At 43.1% G+C, this 15,424-nt stretch overlaps 1 protein-coding gene across 1 annotated transcript in view; it reads right to left on the bottom strand.

Annotated features, from left to right (window-relative positions):
- Window positions 1-15,424, bottom strand: part of LOC147663374 (hexokinase-2) — a 194,893-nt gene that overhangs the window by 125,302 nt on the left and 54,167 nt on the right. Inside the window, exon 3 of the mRNA XM_086950488.1 lies at window positions 798-946. Within this exon, the coding sequence (XP_086806614.1) occupies window positions 798-946 (149 nt within the window). The remainder of the gene's footprint in view (window positions 1-797; window positions 947-15,424) is intronic.

Raw genomic sequence — 15,424 nt, 5'->3', positions numbered from 1 at the left:
TCATGCATGGTGGCCATTTTGTAATCATTTTTTTTGTTTTCGGAAAATCCATTACAAGATGGATGGTACTGTGCACGCGATGGTCTACATGGTAGCCATCCTATAAAGGATTATCTTTACAAGATGGCCACCATGTACGTGTATGCAGACATTACAGCCATCTTTTGTGGTTTGCTAGTGCCAGTTCACAATTAAAGTAAGATGTAGATTTTTGCTGGTATGATTTTCAAAAATCGTTCAACAGTTGCGCATTTCAATTCACAATCACATTTACAGAGCCACAGTTTGGCCATTAAATGTTTTTTTGCAATAGTAATGCAACTAGATTAAGCATCTCCCAAAATGTGCAGCTTTTGGATGAGAGTAAAACTGCAGTGCACTCCACCATGTGGGCCTACCAGCCTTCAGGAAGAAAGAGCCCATGAGTCCACAAAACCTTTAGTTAACAGGGCTATGCAGCACAAACCCTTACTTTAGAAGTATCGCTTATCAAACTAGCTTAAAAAAACGTATCAAAATTTCCACTTTTAGAGAAGCGATTGAGAACTAAACTTGTTTTTATACCTCTATTTCGTCCCTTGCTCTCCAGATTGTCAGCTACCAATCTACACAGCTCTGTAAAACTACTAATTATTTGGGATAGATTGTTAAAATAGTGAATATTGAATAAAATCACAACATTTATTAGTCTCCGGGGTGTTTAACATCTTTGGTGATGTAGCAATACCCAATGGTGCTGAAGATGTTAACTGACAGTTTTCTTTCTTGATGATTTCTTATTGATAAAGGATACATACCTGGCAGCCACTGCCACGCATGAGGTCATCTGGTATAGCAAAGATCTCGTTTGTCATTTCCACCTTTTTGAGGCCATTGTTAGAAACGTTCACTCTCAATACACGGAAATTAGTTCCTCCCAGGTCCAATGCCAAGAACTCACCATTTTCTGTTGAAAAGGGCAGTAAAAATAATAGTAGAGTTGTCGTTTAATACTGAACACATCAAAAACTGCTGATCTGCCCTGCAGCAGGCATCCCCCCATAAACACAATATTAAATTATGTGAATTTTGAGACTTATAATAACACCTGCTTGAGAATTACATTTATTAGATACCCATCTAATCACATAATTTTATCAACAGTCCCCTTTCAGGAATCAACTTTCTTCATGTAGATCAGAAAAATACATTAAAAGAAATTTAAAAAGTGCATCGTGGATGTAATTGTTCACAGAGACGGCCCTTGCTCAGAAAGCGCCCTGGGCGGAAAGAAAGTTGGTGCCCTAGTTGCAGCTGGTGGATACAATGAAGCAGCATGGGCCCATTTTGTCTTCACAGTTCAGCCACACATCAAAGCAGTAACTGCCCATTGAGCACAAACTTCTAGGCACCTCCCTCAAATATTCTGATTCACTCACAGTGGTAGCTTGACCACGCTAGTGCCAAGTTGCTGGTGGGGCAAATGGCGGTGTTGGTTTTGTGTTGTGAGGAGGGTGAGAGGGAGATAGGAGGGTTTGGAAGGGGGGGTGATGGAATGTAGAGGCAAGTAAATATTATTAAAAGCAGTTTAGTCTGTATCATTGGTGCCAAGAGGGACTTAAATACAGCCAATCCGTGCGCCCCTCTGAATACTGGTGTCCTGGACCTGGGCCCAGCTCGCCCACGCGAAAAGCCGGCCCGGATGATTGGCCTTGCATCCTCACCACTGCTGTAAAAAGCCACCAAGTAGGAGAATCTCTTACTCCACACTTACTTGTGTGATGCTCATAGAGGAGTACCAATGCCCGCCCTCATGATGGTGAGATGTAGGTACTTAGAAGTGCGGTACAGTTAAAAATTACCTAATACTAAATATATTTTTTACGCCCAACATTTTCTGCTTTACATGAATTCTGAAACTACTGCAGCACATTAGTAAGAAGGGACTCATGTGTAATGTAACTGCAACACAGAGCCAAGCAAGTTTTAAATAAATAGACAAAACATCTGCTCTGAAACTAGTCTCTTAATAGAAATATCCACAAAAATCAGGAAGAGATGTCCATGTTGCCGCATTGCAGATATTACAATGATGCTTTTCAAACAACAAATGACAAAGTGCCAGCAATATCAGTCTTCCTGTCATCTAATACGATTTTTGTAAACAATGAAAAGGATGTTCAGTTTGTGATAACAGTTTTGGTAGCCTACATTTATTTTCTTCTCCATGAAGTAGATCAACACAGACATTCCAAAACTATGCTCGTCTGTTAGGCACAGAGGCGGGTGACTGGCCTGTTGAGGATGCAACAGGCAAGATGGAGGCAAGAAACGTAAAGAAAAGCAAGAGCCGAGCGGCAGAACATGGGTGCTTTGGCTTGTCTTGTGATTGCTGCAGAATTAAAAAGGTAGTCATTTAAGGATCCGTGGGACATTTCAGAAGATGGCCTGAGTCAGTCCTGCTCTTCTTGGAGGTGGGGATTTAAAGTGATAGGTTGCCTCATTTCCCCAGGATATTTAAATTCGGTACGAATGCTATTGCCCATTGCTAACAAGGTTTGTGACAATCGCGCGCCATTTTGGACAGGGACGTGGGCAAGGATAAGGGATCGAGTAGCCACATTATCTGGTGTCTCTGAAGGAAAGCAGCTGGGGAATGTAAAGGAAGAAGTAAGACAAGCAGAACAGGTTCTCTGGGAAGGGACAGTGTAGGTTTCAAAGCAGTCAGGGACTGTCTGACCATTTATCAGCTACAAAGTGTGACATCGCCATGGGGCAAGTAAGAGGAATGGACAAGGAATGTTATAGCCTGCAGAAAGAGAGATATTGTGACAGACAAAGATACCCTACAGAAGTGTTTAGAAAGCAACGGTGGTCAATTGTTTAGTGTGATGTAATGTATGGGGATTCTTAAGTTGCTGGATTTGTGATTTGGAAATGGACTAGCCATACACATTCATTCGAAAACGTGTTTTATCAACAGATATACCTCGGATCTGATGATTAATGACCTAGTACATGCTATGACACTTAGACTATGTCGCTGCTCTGTTTCCTGGTGTCCGTCAACGACAGACAAAAATAGGTCAACGAGGCCTGGGACACACAAGGACCAGCAATAGTGAGCACGCCGGTACAAATGCTGAGGAGAATTCAGCGCCTGCCCGTTAGGCGCAGGTGCAAGATCTCACGTAGGGTGAGCATGGCGGTTCTGGTTTGCCAGCAAATTAAAGATTTCTAGTCAGGGCGTTAATGGCATCCAACTGAGTGAGAAAAGAGTAGTGCTTAATTTGTGCTGGTGATGGACACTATCACTCATTTTGGGGACTGTGGCTTATTCCTCACTCTCTAATTTGGTCAACAACTATGGCTCTTTTATCATTAGGGCTCTGCCCACTGCCTTTTTATACTAAGAGTGAATAATAATCTTGTATTCACTCTGGTTAGAAAAAGAAAATGCCGTCCAGCAGCAGCCTAAGGCTTCTCTGCTTGAAGAATGTCTGCTGCGCCTGCACCATCCCTCAGATTCTCCAGGGCTGGTGAAACTCCCAGCCCTGGCCTCAGGCCCCTGGCAGGCCTCAGTGACTCCCAATCTGTGACGTGGTAAAGTCACAGATAAAGTTAGACACGGGCCTTGCAGCGCCCATGGCTATATGTCAATCAGAAATACACCCCACCCTTTTCCAAACTCGTCAGAGACCTGGGAAGAGGATGGGGTGAATGAGACTGAAAACTCCAATCTGCAACTGCGCAGGCTTGAGGTTTCCGTTTCAAGTGTCCGATCTTAGCTTAAAGATGCAGCAGCAAACGTGGCCGCACAAAGTAAGTAAAAAATGCTTTTAAATACTGTGTATGGATGAGTGAGTGTCCGTGAGAGAGTGTGTGCATATGTGAGTTTGTATGTGTGAGCAAAAGTGAGTGTCAGCGAAGGAGTGAGTCAAAGTGAGGTCAATGAATGATAAGGAGTACAAGTGATCATCAATGAGTGAGGGACAACGACCGGGAGTGTAACTGAATGTTACTCTGTGTGAGACTGTGTGTGTGTCAGGTCTGACTGAGTCTTGGTGAGTCAGTGTGTGATTGAGTATGTGTATATATATATGTATATATATGTGTATATATATATGTATATATATATGTATATATATGTGTATATATATGTGTATATATATGTGTGTGTGTGTGTGTGTGTGTGTGTGTGTGTGTGTGTGTGTGTGTGTGTGTGTGTGTGTGTGTGTGTGTGTGTGTGTGTGTGTGTGTGTGTGTGTGTGTGTGTGTGTGTGTGTGTGTGTGTGTGTGTGTGTGTGTGTGTGTGTGTGTGTGTGTGTGTGTGTGTGTGTGTGTGTGTGTGTGTGTGTGTGTGTGTGTGTGTGTGTGTGTGTGTGTGTGTGTGTGTGTGTGTGTGTGTGTGTGTGTGTGTGTGTGTGTGTGTGTGTGTGTGTGTGTGTGTGTGGGTTTGTGTTACTATCCTTGTGGGGACTTGGGCATGATAACACACTCACGCTGTGGGGACTTGATTGCACTGTGGGGACCTGAACCCAGGTCCCCACAAGGTAATGTCTTCTAAATGATTAAAAATGACTTCAGGAACATCTGTGTCAATTTTTACAACTTTTGAAAAAATTGCCTTGTGGGGACCTGTGTTTCATAAAGTGTGTTTATATTTTTGCTCGCTCTGTCCCCGTAGGCAGGAGGTGGTACTGCAGTCCTAAACACACTTTGCATTTTAAACACACATTGCTCACAGAAACAAATACTAGCAGCAGAAAGGATGCGCATTTCGAAGGGAAAGCTCCATATCACTTTATTTATCCAAATATTTTGAATGTAAATTAACCTTTTCTCTACATAAAAACTTATTTACATGATGCTGCTATTGAATGTAGTCTTTTTGTGTCTGAAAAGTGTGGTTTTATGAGCATTTTTAAAGTCTATTTGAGTTGGAACACTTCACTATTGCCATGTGATCTTTATCTTCAATTAAAGAATGATGGTGCACTGCACTATGGTATAAAGTAAATGATTCTGATCATGTTTTGTAAATAACTTAGAGGACTATTCAGGCCCAGTGTTCAGAGCCCTTGTCTTTTTTCGCTATTGCAAAGTCAATTCACTCCAAGACACTGACCATCCTTTGGTGGACTAGCCAGCCAGAGTCGACTTCAGTGCTGGTGGTGCCTGGTGCAACAGTATTTTTTGGTGCACCCCATGACCTCCTTCTGCATTGTTGACCTCACTACAACCCTTCAAATGTGCCCCTTATCTATCATACCCTCTCTCACATGCATTTTTTTTATTGTGCTACTCACACCAGTGTAGGTTGTCGGAGCAGTATACATCACACACATTATACAGAGACAATGAATCATACAACGCTAAATTAGTCTGTAGGTAATGCTACAAAAGACACTAAGGATTACGAGGTGTAGTAATCGCATGTCATCCATTGAATGTTTTTTTCTGGAGACGCACAAACTCAGGATTTAAAACATACCACAGTGGTTGGGATACGATTTTCTAATCCAAATGTACTACTATCCAAACAAACAGTTTTTAACAATATTAGGATAATGAAAATCTGGGGGGAAAACATAACCTTCTAACCTATACCATACAGTTTGCATGCAGCTCTGATGAAAGTTCTTTGATCACTGTTAAAGATCTCTGCAACAAGAGCAGTTATCCCCTGAGCAACTCACATAAAATACAGTCCTTTTGTCTGCATGGTGCACTGTATGTGCAGTAGGCATATTAACAACCTGGGCATATTTTGACAACGCTAATCAGAGTAATTTTTTTAATTCCTTTTCAGTAGGTACTCTTTGACGTAGAAATAATGATAATAACGCAATTACACCTGCTCGCGTAACAGAGTAATTTGGGGAAAATCAACCCTATCAGGAGACAAACTTAGTGAGTGTATGTGGCTGCTTGAGCTTGATATTTGTGTTCTGCTGCATTTAGCGTTATTTCTCAATGTAAAATGCATCCTTGCGTCCAAAATGAAATTTAGCGCTAGAAGCTGGGAGTAAGTTGGAGGAAAAACTCAACTGCAACAGCACATTTAGGGCTACTGCTTAGCACAAAATGCCTTCTCAAGCCCATTATCGCTGTTTGGGGGGCATTTGGCAATAAGAAAATAGTGCTAAATACGGGGAGGTACATTTTTTGAAAAACCTACCGCAGGAGCACATTTCGCAAGCATGATCGTCTCCTTGCCCTTGCTATTCGTGTTCTGTTGCATTTAGAACTATTTCTTAACATAAAAAGATTTCTTATGCTCATCTTTGGACGCAAGGGTGTATTTTTTGCATTATGAAATAGCACTAAACCTAGAATTACTCTTTTTGCGTAATTATGCATAATTCCACTTGATTACCCTACATTAATTAAGCGAGTTACGCCCATCCCATTATTAACCCTCTGCTCTACTTTCAGTTGGATCAAAACTACCAGTAGCAAAAACTCTGAACTCTCTCCAGCAGGAAGATTAATCACCAGAGTTATCTTGACATTTTTATTGTTGTCTGAAAACTGATGTACACACAAAGAACTCTGCGACAGGTGCTTTTAAGGTCATACGTTACTTCTAAACACAGCCCACCCCTGAGCTCAGCACCAGGTGCGGCTTCACCAGCTGCACCGCTCTAAAGCCGTCCTGTAGATAGCATTCCACCCTTAGGCTTTTCATCCCAGCATGGGGCTTCTTTCATGTTCAAGTGGTATTATCCAGTCTCCGTAATAGCCTAGGGTTCACTAGACTGTAAGTACATGGCCAACTGTGCTGTGTCTCAAACACATCCTCTCAGACCATTCTTTTTCTGCATTTCAAGCCACTCTTGAAATTTCAGGAGCGCTCAAAGCACACCGATCTGTATTTTCTAGCCAGGTTTCTCACTGCATCCATTAGTGTTGAAGGCATCAACAATGGAAAATCACCTAAGAGTACTGTTCCTATTGCCTGCTTTGACTGGAGAAACACAGTAATCCCTGGGTATTTAAGGGTGTTACTGGTGCCCTTCTGTGGAGCACACACCCCTGACATCTCTTCAGAGAACACCACTTCTACACATGATGGGATGCACCATCCACAAACCTCCTGATTCAGGGTAACTGATCCAGGATCATCACCCTTGTTTAAAGCTCAATTGCTCTAGGGTTGCACTCTGCATTGCCACATGGATACTTGGTGGTGCATGGTAAGACACAGCAGACACCATGGAGCTGCAGTGCTGGATGTCAGGCTGGAAAGCTGTTGCATACTTTGTGGCCCCTTGTCCCCTCATCCCTGCATATTACTTACATACACCCTTCACCCTTTGGACAATCAGAAACACACTAATATTAAAATCATATCAAGTTAACCTATGGTTTAACCTATTGCCAGGGCTTTAAGTGAGATGAAAAAAATGGGGGTTCTCTCAAAAGGGCGTGGTCAATGTAATTAAGGGCGTGGCTTAAAACACGTAAACTAACAATCTGTGTGTGCCGCTCGACTTGTATTTTGCTTTTTCTGTTATTGCATCCAGATATACGATACAACAAGTAACATCATACCTACAACAAGTCAGGACTATTAGATTTGTCAATGGGTGTTAGTTGCATAAGATAAATAAGCAGCAACTATAGCTTGTATATAATATTCAAAAAGTTTCCACTTAAAGCCCTGGGGACACCACAACAATGTTGCTGCTCCTGAGTTTCAAAAAGAGAAGAGAAATTCAGAGAGAAAATGACTCTTTAAAGGATTTCCCTTCCCCTATAACGGACACCTGGCATGACGTTATGCCGTAACTTATTCACTAGTGAGAAGTGAGCAGTGTGAGCATACGCACATCGATGTGCCTGCTGTCACTGTGGTTGGAAAAAAACGAACCGCCTGTGCCAGGGCACAAGACAGAGCCCGAGAGAGACCCATTTCGAGGCCTCCTTTAAAAAACTGAGCACCGCTGAGAACCGGCCCCCCTAAAGTCCTGCCTATTGCTCTTATTTTAATGTGAATGCAAAACTGAGAGAAAATACTTTTGATTTGTTTCGTTTGCACAGTGCACGAACATGCCACTTCGATAAGAGGCATGCTGCATACTTGCTTCAAAATTGAGAGTATATGTTGTAGAAAAAAATATGTTTTTTATCAGAACTCATAGGCTGGTTTTTGGAGAAAATTTTTTTTAAATCTGATATTCCAGTGATAAATCATGTGGCATTGGGTAGACTTTCTACTAATGTTATCACCTTGGTACCAGAGTTGTTAGTGCTAAAACTAATATGTATAAGCCAAATAGAAGCAAGCATTCGAGCAAAGCCTTTTATATTACACTTGGAAACCATGCATGATGACCTGAAGTGATTACGGCTGGTCTTTATTTTGCATATGGCTGCTCTTAATGTAATTTTGTCAGATGTGGTCACTTTTACAACACAAATAATAATAAAACCTCTCGAGTTTAATTGAACATAAGTAGCTCTTATTAGAATGAGGGTTGGAGGTCCCTGCTCCAGTGCCATTATGCCACTCTTCCAAGACCCTCTATATGCCTCCGCTCTTCTTGTTTCCCCTCCACCCACTTGTATCTTTCAGTTTATAAAGAGAGAACAATTATTTTCACCCTACAAAAGCCGTAACCAACATACATATGGGCTTATTTACAAGCCCCTTGCAAGGGGCTTGTAAATAAGCCCCATAAAGTTTTAATGATGTAGGCACTTCCATAGTGCTAAAACTTCACTGGAGCAACCATGCACATTCTCTCCTGCTTTTCTACACACTTACGGGCAGATTTACAATTACTGGCGCATCCCTGCAAATTAGCAGGGATGCGCCGGTAATTGTGCGCCGCTGCTCCTCCACCCATGATGCCCTGCATTTACAATGCGGCGCACCAAGGGGCAAAAACAGCACAGATGCGTCACACATCTGTGCCATAAAAGCAGCGCATTGCTGGAGTGGTGTCGCAAGCGCGACGCAGCTCAAGCAATGCTTTGGGGAGCCCTATCTGGACAATACTGCGCCAAGCCTTACGCCTGCTTCAAGCAGGCGCAGGGTTTTGACGTAGCATTGGCCTAAAAGTGACTGAGTGAAATCTTGTAGATTTCACTCAGCAGGAAGGCCCCCCCCCCCCCCGCGCAGTAACGCCTCCTTATGGCGCAGGGCTTTACAACGTGACGCATCTCCCAGATGAGTCACGTTGTTGATACCCTGCACCATGGTGCATCTTTTGCACCACCGCTGCGTCACAAAAGTGACGCCGGCGGCGCAAAAGAGGCACAAGGAGCTTGTAAATCTGCCCCTTATTTTGTAATGGCGGATAGGTGGAAAGTGGCATAGTTTGTGTGCACACCAACTGTTAGAGTGGGTACATAATAGCGATGTGAGTATTAACAAATGCACGTGCATGTGCCCATTACTTTAAACTGCACAAATATAAACATGTAGGCAAAAAAAACTCAGAACCCAGGAGAAAAGCAATTGCCGAATGTCATAATGTCGGCTTGTAAAAGTTATTGTTGCGGTTTAATACAAAACTTAATGTCAAGGATGTTTGCAGATTAAAGGGCTTGGGACACAAACCGAGCATGTGATTTGCTTAAGATCATGTCAGTTGAATCGGGGAAAACATAAAGACAAAGCATGCCTTTTGCTACCACACACAGCAGTAAACTAAACCACTCATCCAAAATGTCCTGGTATTGTATGTTAGATTTAATTCTCACTGTTTTAAATGATGAGCCAGCGCAAGTTGAAGTGTTAAGAAAACAATGCTGCTGAAAGAAATCCCAATGTCCTACTCCCTGCTCCTTTTCCCCTAAAAAGAAAGGAAACACAAACCCGGGCTTCAGCACAGTCATTCAAAGATGTGCAAACGCCGATTCATGCATTACAAAGGACTCATTAACAAGTCAAGAGGCCTGCAAGCTGGAAACACCTGAGCATGGAGCTTCGCCCAGACTGGGGGATGGGCCGTGCTTCCACGGACATACCTTTGAACGGATGGCAGGCAAGGCAGTATACTTTATGCTGCTGAGCTTGAATTCCACAACTGGTAATGTTAACACAATTTTCTAATATTAAAATACGCCGTTATTTGAATTACTGAGGATAGCTCCAGCCAGAATGTCACTGAGGCCCGTAAATGGAAACTTTCCCTAATTATGCGCCACTTCCAGAAGAGAGCGATTTTAGGTGCTTCAACAACATTTCAGAAATTGTGCAGCATAGGGAAAACATTAGGGTGTGTTTTGTCTTCTAATATAAACAAAAGAGAAAAAACGATATTTTGATGGAGCTACACTCAGTAATTCAAATAACTCCTTACTGTAACACGAGAAACTTGTTTTAACATTAAAAGTTGTAAAATTCAATCTCAGTGACAAAGTATTTGCCAAAACATATCATGAAAAAATACAATAGATGTGAATGCTATAGAGCGATCACCCTAGGTCTGCCGTTTGGAGCCATGAAGTGAAGGATGTAACGAAAAATAAGGATGCAATTTTAACCAGTTTTGTGAGAATTAGACTAGAAGATATTTTCTTTTATCTTACTTTTAAGCTTTCAAAAGAAAAAAAAAATCAGAATGTCCTTCAAAATTCATTCTAGTGCATTGGGCAGGGTAGAGGCGAAATGAGGGAAAGTGTTTCACAGTATCGCAGCTGTAAAGTGAACGATGTACAAGACTTTACCGATGCACCTGTTTAAAACCACTGGAATACTGTATTATAATCAGGGTCATTGCAATTATGTGGCAAGGAAGAGGAAATTATGCGGGCTGCTTGACTAAACTATCTGACGTGATAAGGCACATTTTGTAACAGTTGTCCTTCATTATTTTTGTTTTTTACTCATATAAGCACTGTATGGGTCAAGCTTTCATGTCATTTGTACCAGTTTAACACCCAAATACATTTTCCATTTTAGTAACGTTTGATCCCTTTGATCTAGAAACAAAACTGTATGTTATTAAAATCTTTGGACTGTGCAGATTATGAATTATGTAGCATTAGCAGCAAATACATATTTATGAGAAAACTACTACAGCTACATAAATACGAACGCAAGCTATCTGTGGGACTTCATTAATCCACAACATTCAAAGGGGCCTCGGCAGACACCACGGTTGAAAAAATGCAGGGCTGTCTCACTCAAATGTGGCTTGCTGGGCGCTAGTCGGTAGTTTGTGTTCAAGGGTGGGAGGGTTACTTGGTGTCAGTAGCTTTCCAGCCTTAGGTGTGTCTCCCTACCATGGAAGGCGGAAACAAAGAGATCGATTTGGACTTATTAACATACTGATTGCTCAAGCATCTGCTTAGAAAGCACTTACATGTGCTCTCCCCTCTTCTCAGTCACTTCTAAAAGCATGCTACTATATACTTGTTTTGTCAACAGCTTCTTTGACATTCAGGGGCCCACAAAGTCAAAAGGCTTTTGATGTACTGGGGCGAACATGGCCTACAAGAGTATTTCATTGTTCTTCCGGTGTAGCAGGATTTGGTAAACTAAAAACAGGTTAAAGGCAGAATGAGACAGCTGTACTTTTATTTTTATTGTTTTTCTCGACAGGTGCATGAAATGCACTCAGAGCGTGTATATTTAGTGAATTTAATGCCTCAGATGTCCCTCGTTTGTAAGGCCTTCTGACTTTTAGAGCTACATTTGGCAGTTTTTGAGCGTTTTTTACTTTCATTTTTCTTTTTCCAAATGCAGTCTGTTAAATGTTGTTGTTGTCATATTTCGTCAGTTTTCCAGGGAGGGAGAGTTAGTGGTCCTGAGTCAGGTGGAATGTTTATATAGCATGAGTCCACTTTTATTGTTATTTTCATATTTAAATGTACTAATCAACCTTGTACGCATTACAACCTATGTTCTGCAGAGTACACCTGTTTCCCTAGCTAACCCTCTCTCCCAGATATGTTATTGTGACTGGAGTCTGCTGGTAAAAAGTACACCTATGCAGCAGCCTCCTAGGGCTTTGCAGTTATGAAATTGAAGTAGAATCTTAATTTTCATGGCTTAATGCATCTTTTCTGTTTGAACTTGGGCATTTCCAGTGCTTTCCGTGCTCTTCTGGGCTTCGGCGCAGCTGGAGCATCATAGGATCAAAGGACATTTTGGGTCAGTCACTCTTTGGCACAACTGTGCTTTTTCAGGAAAGTGACACCCAATGTATTCAAGAAGAACATTCATAAAGTGAAATGTTAATATATAACATAATTGGTAAATTATCTTTAGAAACCTGCTCTCTATGGGATCATGAAAACATTAAACAAGGAACAGGCCAGTAATGTTATAACCACTGATTTTCCAAAACAACCTATATACAATCTGTTTTAACTCATTAATGTCAACAAGGTAAGTCACCAATTGCAACTCAGTCCGATTGGGGTCAGCAGACCGCCATGTTTCTAATTGCCTTTCAATAAAGTTAATTTACTGTATATAGTTTTTTACATGCAGTCCGTTTTCCCAAAAAGAGTTTGTGATGCATTTAAAAAAAAACGTTTTCTATTTGTTGTTTGAGAGTTGGCAGTGGCTCTGTGAATTACTACCTGCTCCCAAACAAATGTTTTAATTCATGAAGGGAAGGTATTCTAAAGAGAAGCTTTACCTTTTTGCTATTGGGTTACCTCCCCAACTTGGGGATGTAAAAACTTCAAAGTTTTGCAGTGAGATTTAAGTCACTAAACACTGCTTCTGATTTGGTCCCCTACAGCATGCTGCCCCTGCCACTCACCAAAACCATAGCCATTCAGAATCCCAAAATGGGATTAGTATATAGCAAACACAATCTAAATTATCGTAAAATGAGGAATCTGAGCATTTTAGCCTATTAAAATGCTTCCTACATCCATTCCAATGAATACCAATTGAAGCAGCTGCACATCTTCTATGTGAACGGATCATATCTAGATTTTCTTCTCCTATATAACTGACTGATTCATTTCTGAATATTGTATAGTCAATCAAAGGTTTAAGGAGATAGTTGATGTGGCACTCAAATCTCGAATGGGGCACTATGACGAATGACATAAAAATATCAGAGTGCATGCCTTACTTTTTGGATATATGAACCAATTCATCTGGCCAAAAGGAGATTACCATAAGCTCAATAATGGGAATATCTCAAAACAGGGATGCTCAACACAGGAATAAATGTGCCAGTCACCGCCGCTGAGTATATTATTTGATTCGCTCTGGGCTGTTTCATTATTATTGTCTTGACTGCTGTGATTAGTGTTGTGTCTCTCTTCTGCTTGCTTATTGTAGCCTCTTTACTGCTGAGCTTTCTCCCAGCTTAGTTTCTCACGCCACTGTGCACCTACGGCCCACCCCCCTCCTTTGCCCATCCTGCCTCCCAGCTGATCGTCCCACCCCCCTCCCCTTAATAGCGGATGCTGCGCAGAGGACGCCAGCAGCAGGTGCGCCTCTGGGGCGCCGAAGGCGCGACTAAGGCAAGCCTGGCTGCGCCCTTCCGTGACCCTACCACGGCCTGTGCCAGGAACCATGGATCTCCGGGACCCCACCGTTACAACTCTGCCGCACTCTACGCACTCCACCCCGGAAGACACACCGACTGCAAAAGATCCTCGCCCCATACCACCCATGGACAGTTCTCGAGCAGACTCTGCCGCAGATCCTTCACCACCGACCAAACTATCACAACCGCCGACGGCCTGCATGATGCACACACCGCCGAAACTCTGACATGCATTCTCCTCAACGTTTGCTCCCTGCACTGACACGCCATAGAGATCTGGGACCGGATACACACTCTCTCGCCCGACGTCCCCTTCTTCACGGAAACCTGGACCAACGCCACCTCCAGCCCTGACATCGCCACGGCCATACCCGACGGCTACAAGATCCAGAGAAATGACGCCCAGTAGGAGGACTCTCCATCGCACACAAGACTTCCCTCCAACTTTCCACATCCAGCACGAGCGACCCCCACTCCAACACAGAACACCTCCACTTCCAGATCCAGACAAGCCCCAGGACCACACTACGTTGCACCCTCATCTACAGACCGCCGGGACCTCCCACCCACTCCACAACTACCATCGTCTAGCTCGCCACACCCCACACCATCACCTCCATGAGCTACATCCCACTCGGGGACCTGAATTTCCAACTCGACAACAGTGACAACCCCGACTCTACCACTCTCCTCGACAACTTCCCCAACCTCAATCTGAAGCAGCTGGTCAACACGCCCACTCACAAAGCCAGAAACACCCTCGACCCAATATTCGTGGGAGGGACAAACATCCGCTTCAGCCACATCACCTATCCCCGTTGGATGGACCACCACTGCATCCACTTCACCTTCAGCACCACCAATGCACCCAAGCCCAGCCCGCACCCACCACAAAGGAACTGTAGCAAAGTCACAGAGGAACACCTCAACACTACCCTCCTTCAAGACCCCCCCAACATCACTACCGACACCATCTCCGCAGCCTTAGAATTTCACCACTGGATCTCCCACTGTGCTGACAAGCTTGCACCCCTCCCGCCAAACAATACCCTCTGAAGGCCACCTGAGCATGTCTATAATGTCTATAATCACACACTAGCTCTGTGGGGGCCTGGGTATCTCTATATTCACACACTATCTCTGTGGGGACCTGGGCATGTCTATAACCACACATTATCTCTGTGGGGACCTGGGCATGTCTAGAATCACACACTATCTCTGTGGGGAACTGGGCATGTCTATAATCACACACATTCTATTTGGTGACCATGGTAATACTATATTCACACACCATCTTTGTGGGGGCTTGAACATTCATTTAATTACACACAAGCTATGTTTTGGCTTGAGCATCACCAGCTTTGCATTCTCTGTATGGGGCTTTTTGAATACTCCGTATACATATATCTCCCTGGAGGATTCATATCGGGCTATTTCGGCCATAAAATCTGGGTCTCCATTCGAACCTTGCCCGCCTATGGTCCTGTGAACCTTGGCTGAGGAGTTAAACCCAACTATTAATAGTATTATCAATTCCTCGTTGGCCACAGCAGCAATCCCAAGTGACTGGAAATGTGCAGTGGTTATGCCACTGCAGAAAACAGCCCTGCCAGACCCAACTATTCAGTCTAACCTGCGTCCCATTTCCCTACTCCCGGCGGTGTTTAAACTGACGGAGAAATTCGTTAATCAACAACTCACGAGTTTTTTGGAGGAGAATAACATCTTGCACTCCAATCAATCAGGGTTTCGGTCCAAGCATTTTACTGAGTCCGCTCTTTTGTTTTCAGCAGATACTCTACGAATGGCACTGGACCAAGGGAAGAAGGCCGTCTTGATTTTACTCGACCTATCGGCGGCCTTCGATACAGTCGCACATTCTATCTTGATTGACCGTTTGGAAAACGCAGGCATAGGAGGAATGGTGCTGGCATGGCTCACTAATTTCCTTTCTCAGAGACGTCAGGTAA

This window comes from Lissotriton vulgaris, unplaced genomic scaffold, assembly GCF_964263255.1.
Source record: "Lissotriton vulgaris unplaced genomic scaffold, aLisVul1.2 SCAFFOLD_1239, whole genome shotgun sequence".
Lineage (NCBI taxonomy): Eukaryota > Metazoa > Chordata > Amphibia > Caudata > Salamandridae > Lissotriton > Lissotriton vulgaris.
This window is presented reverse-complemented; position numbering and strand designations above follow the sequence as displayed.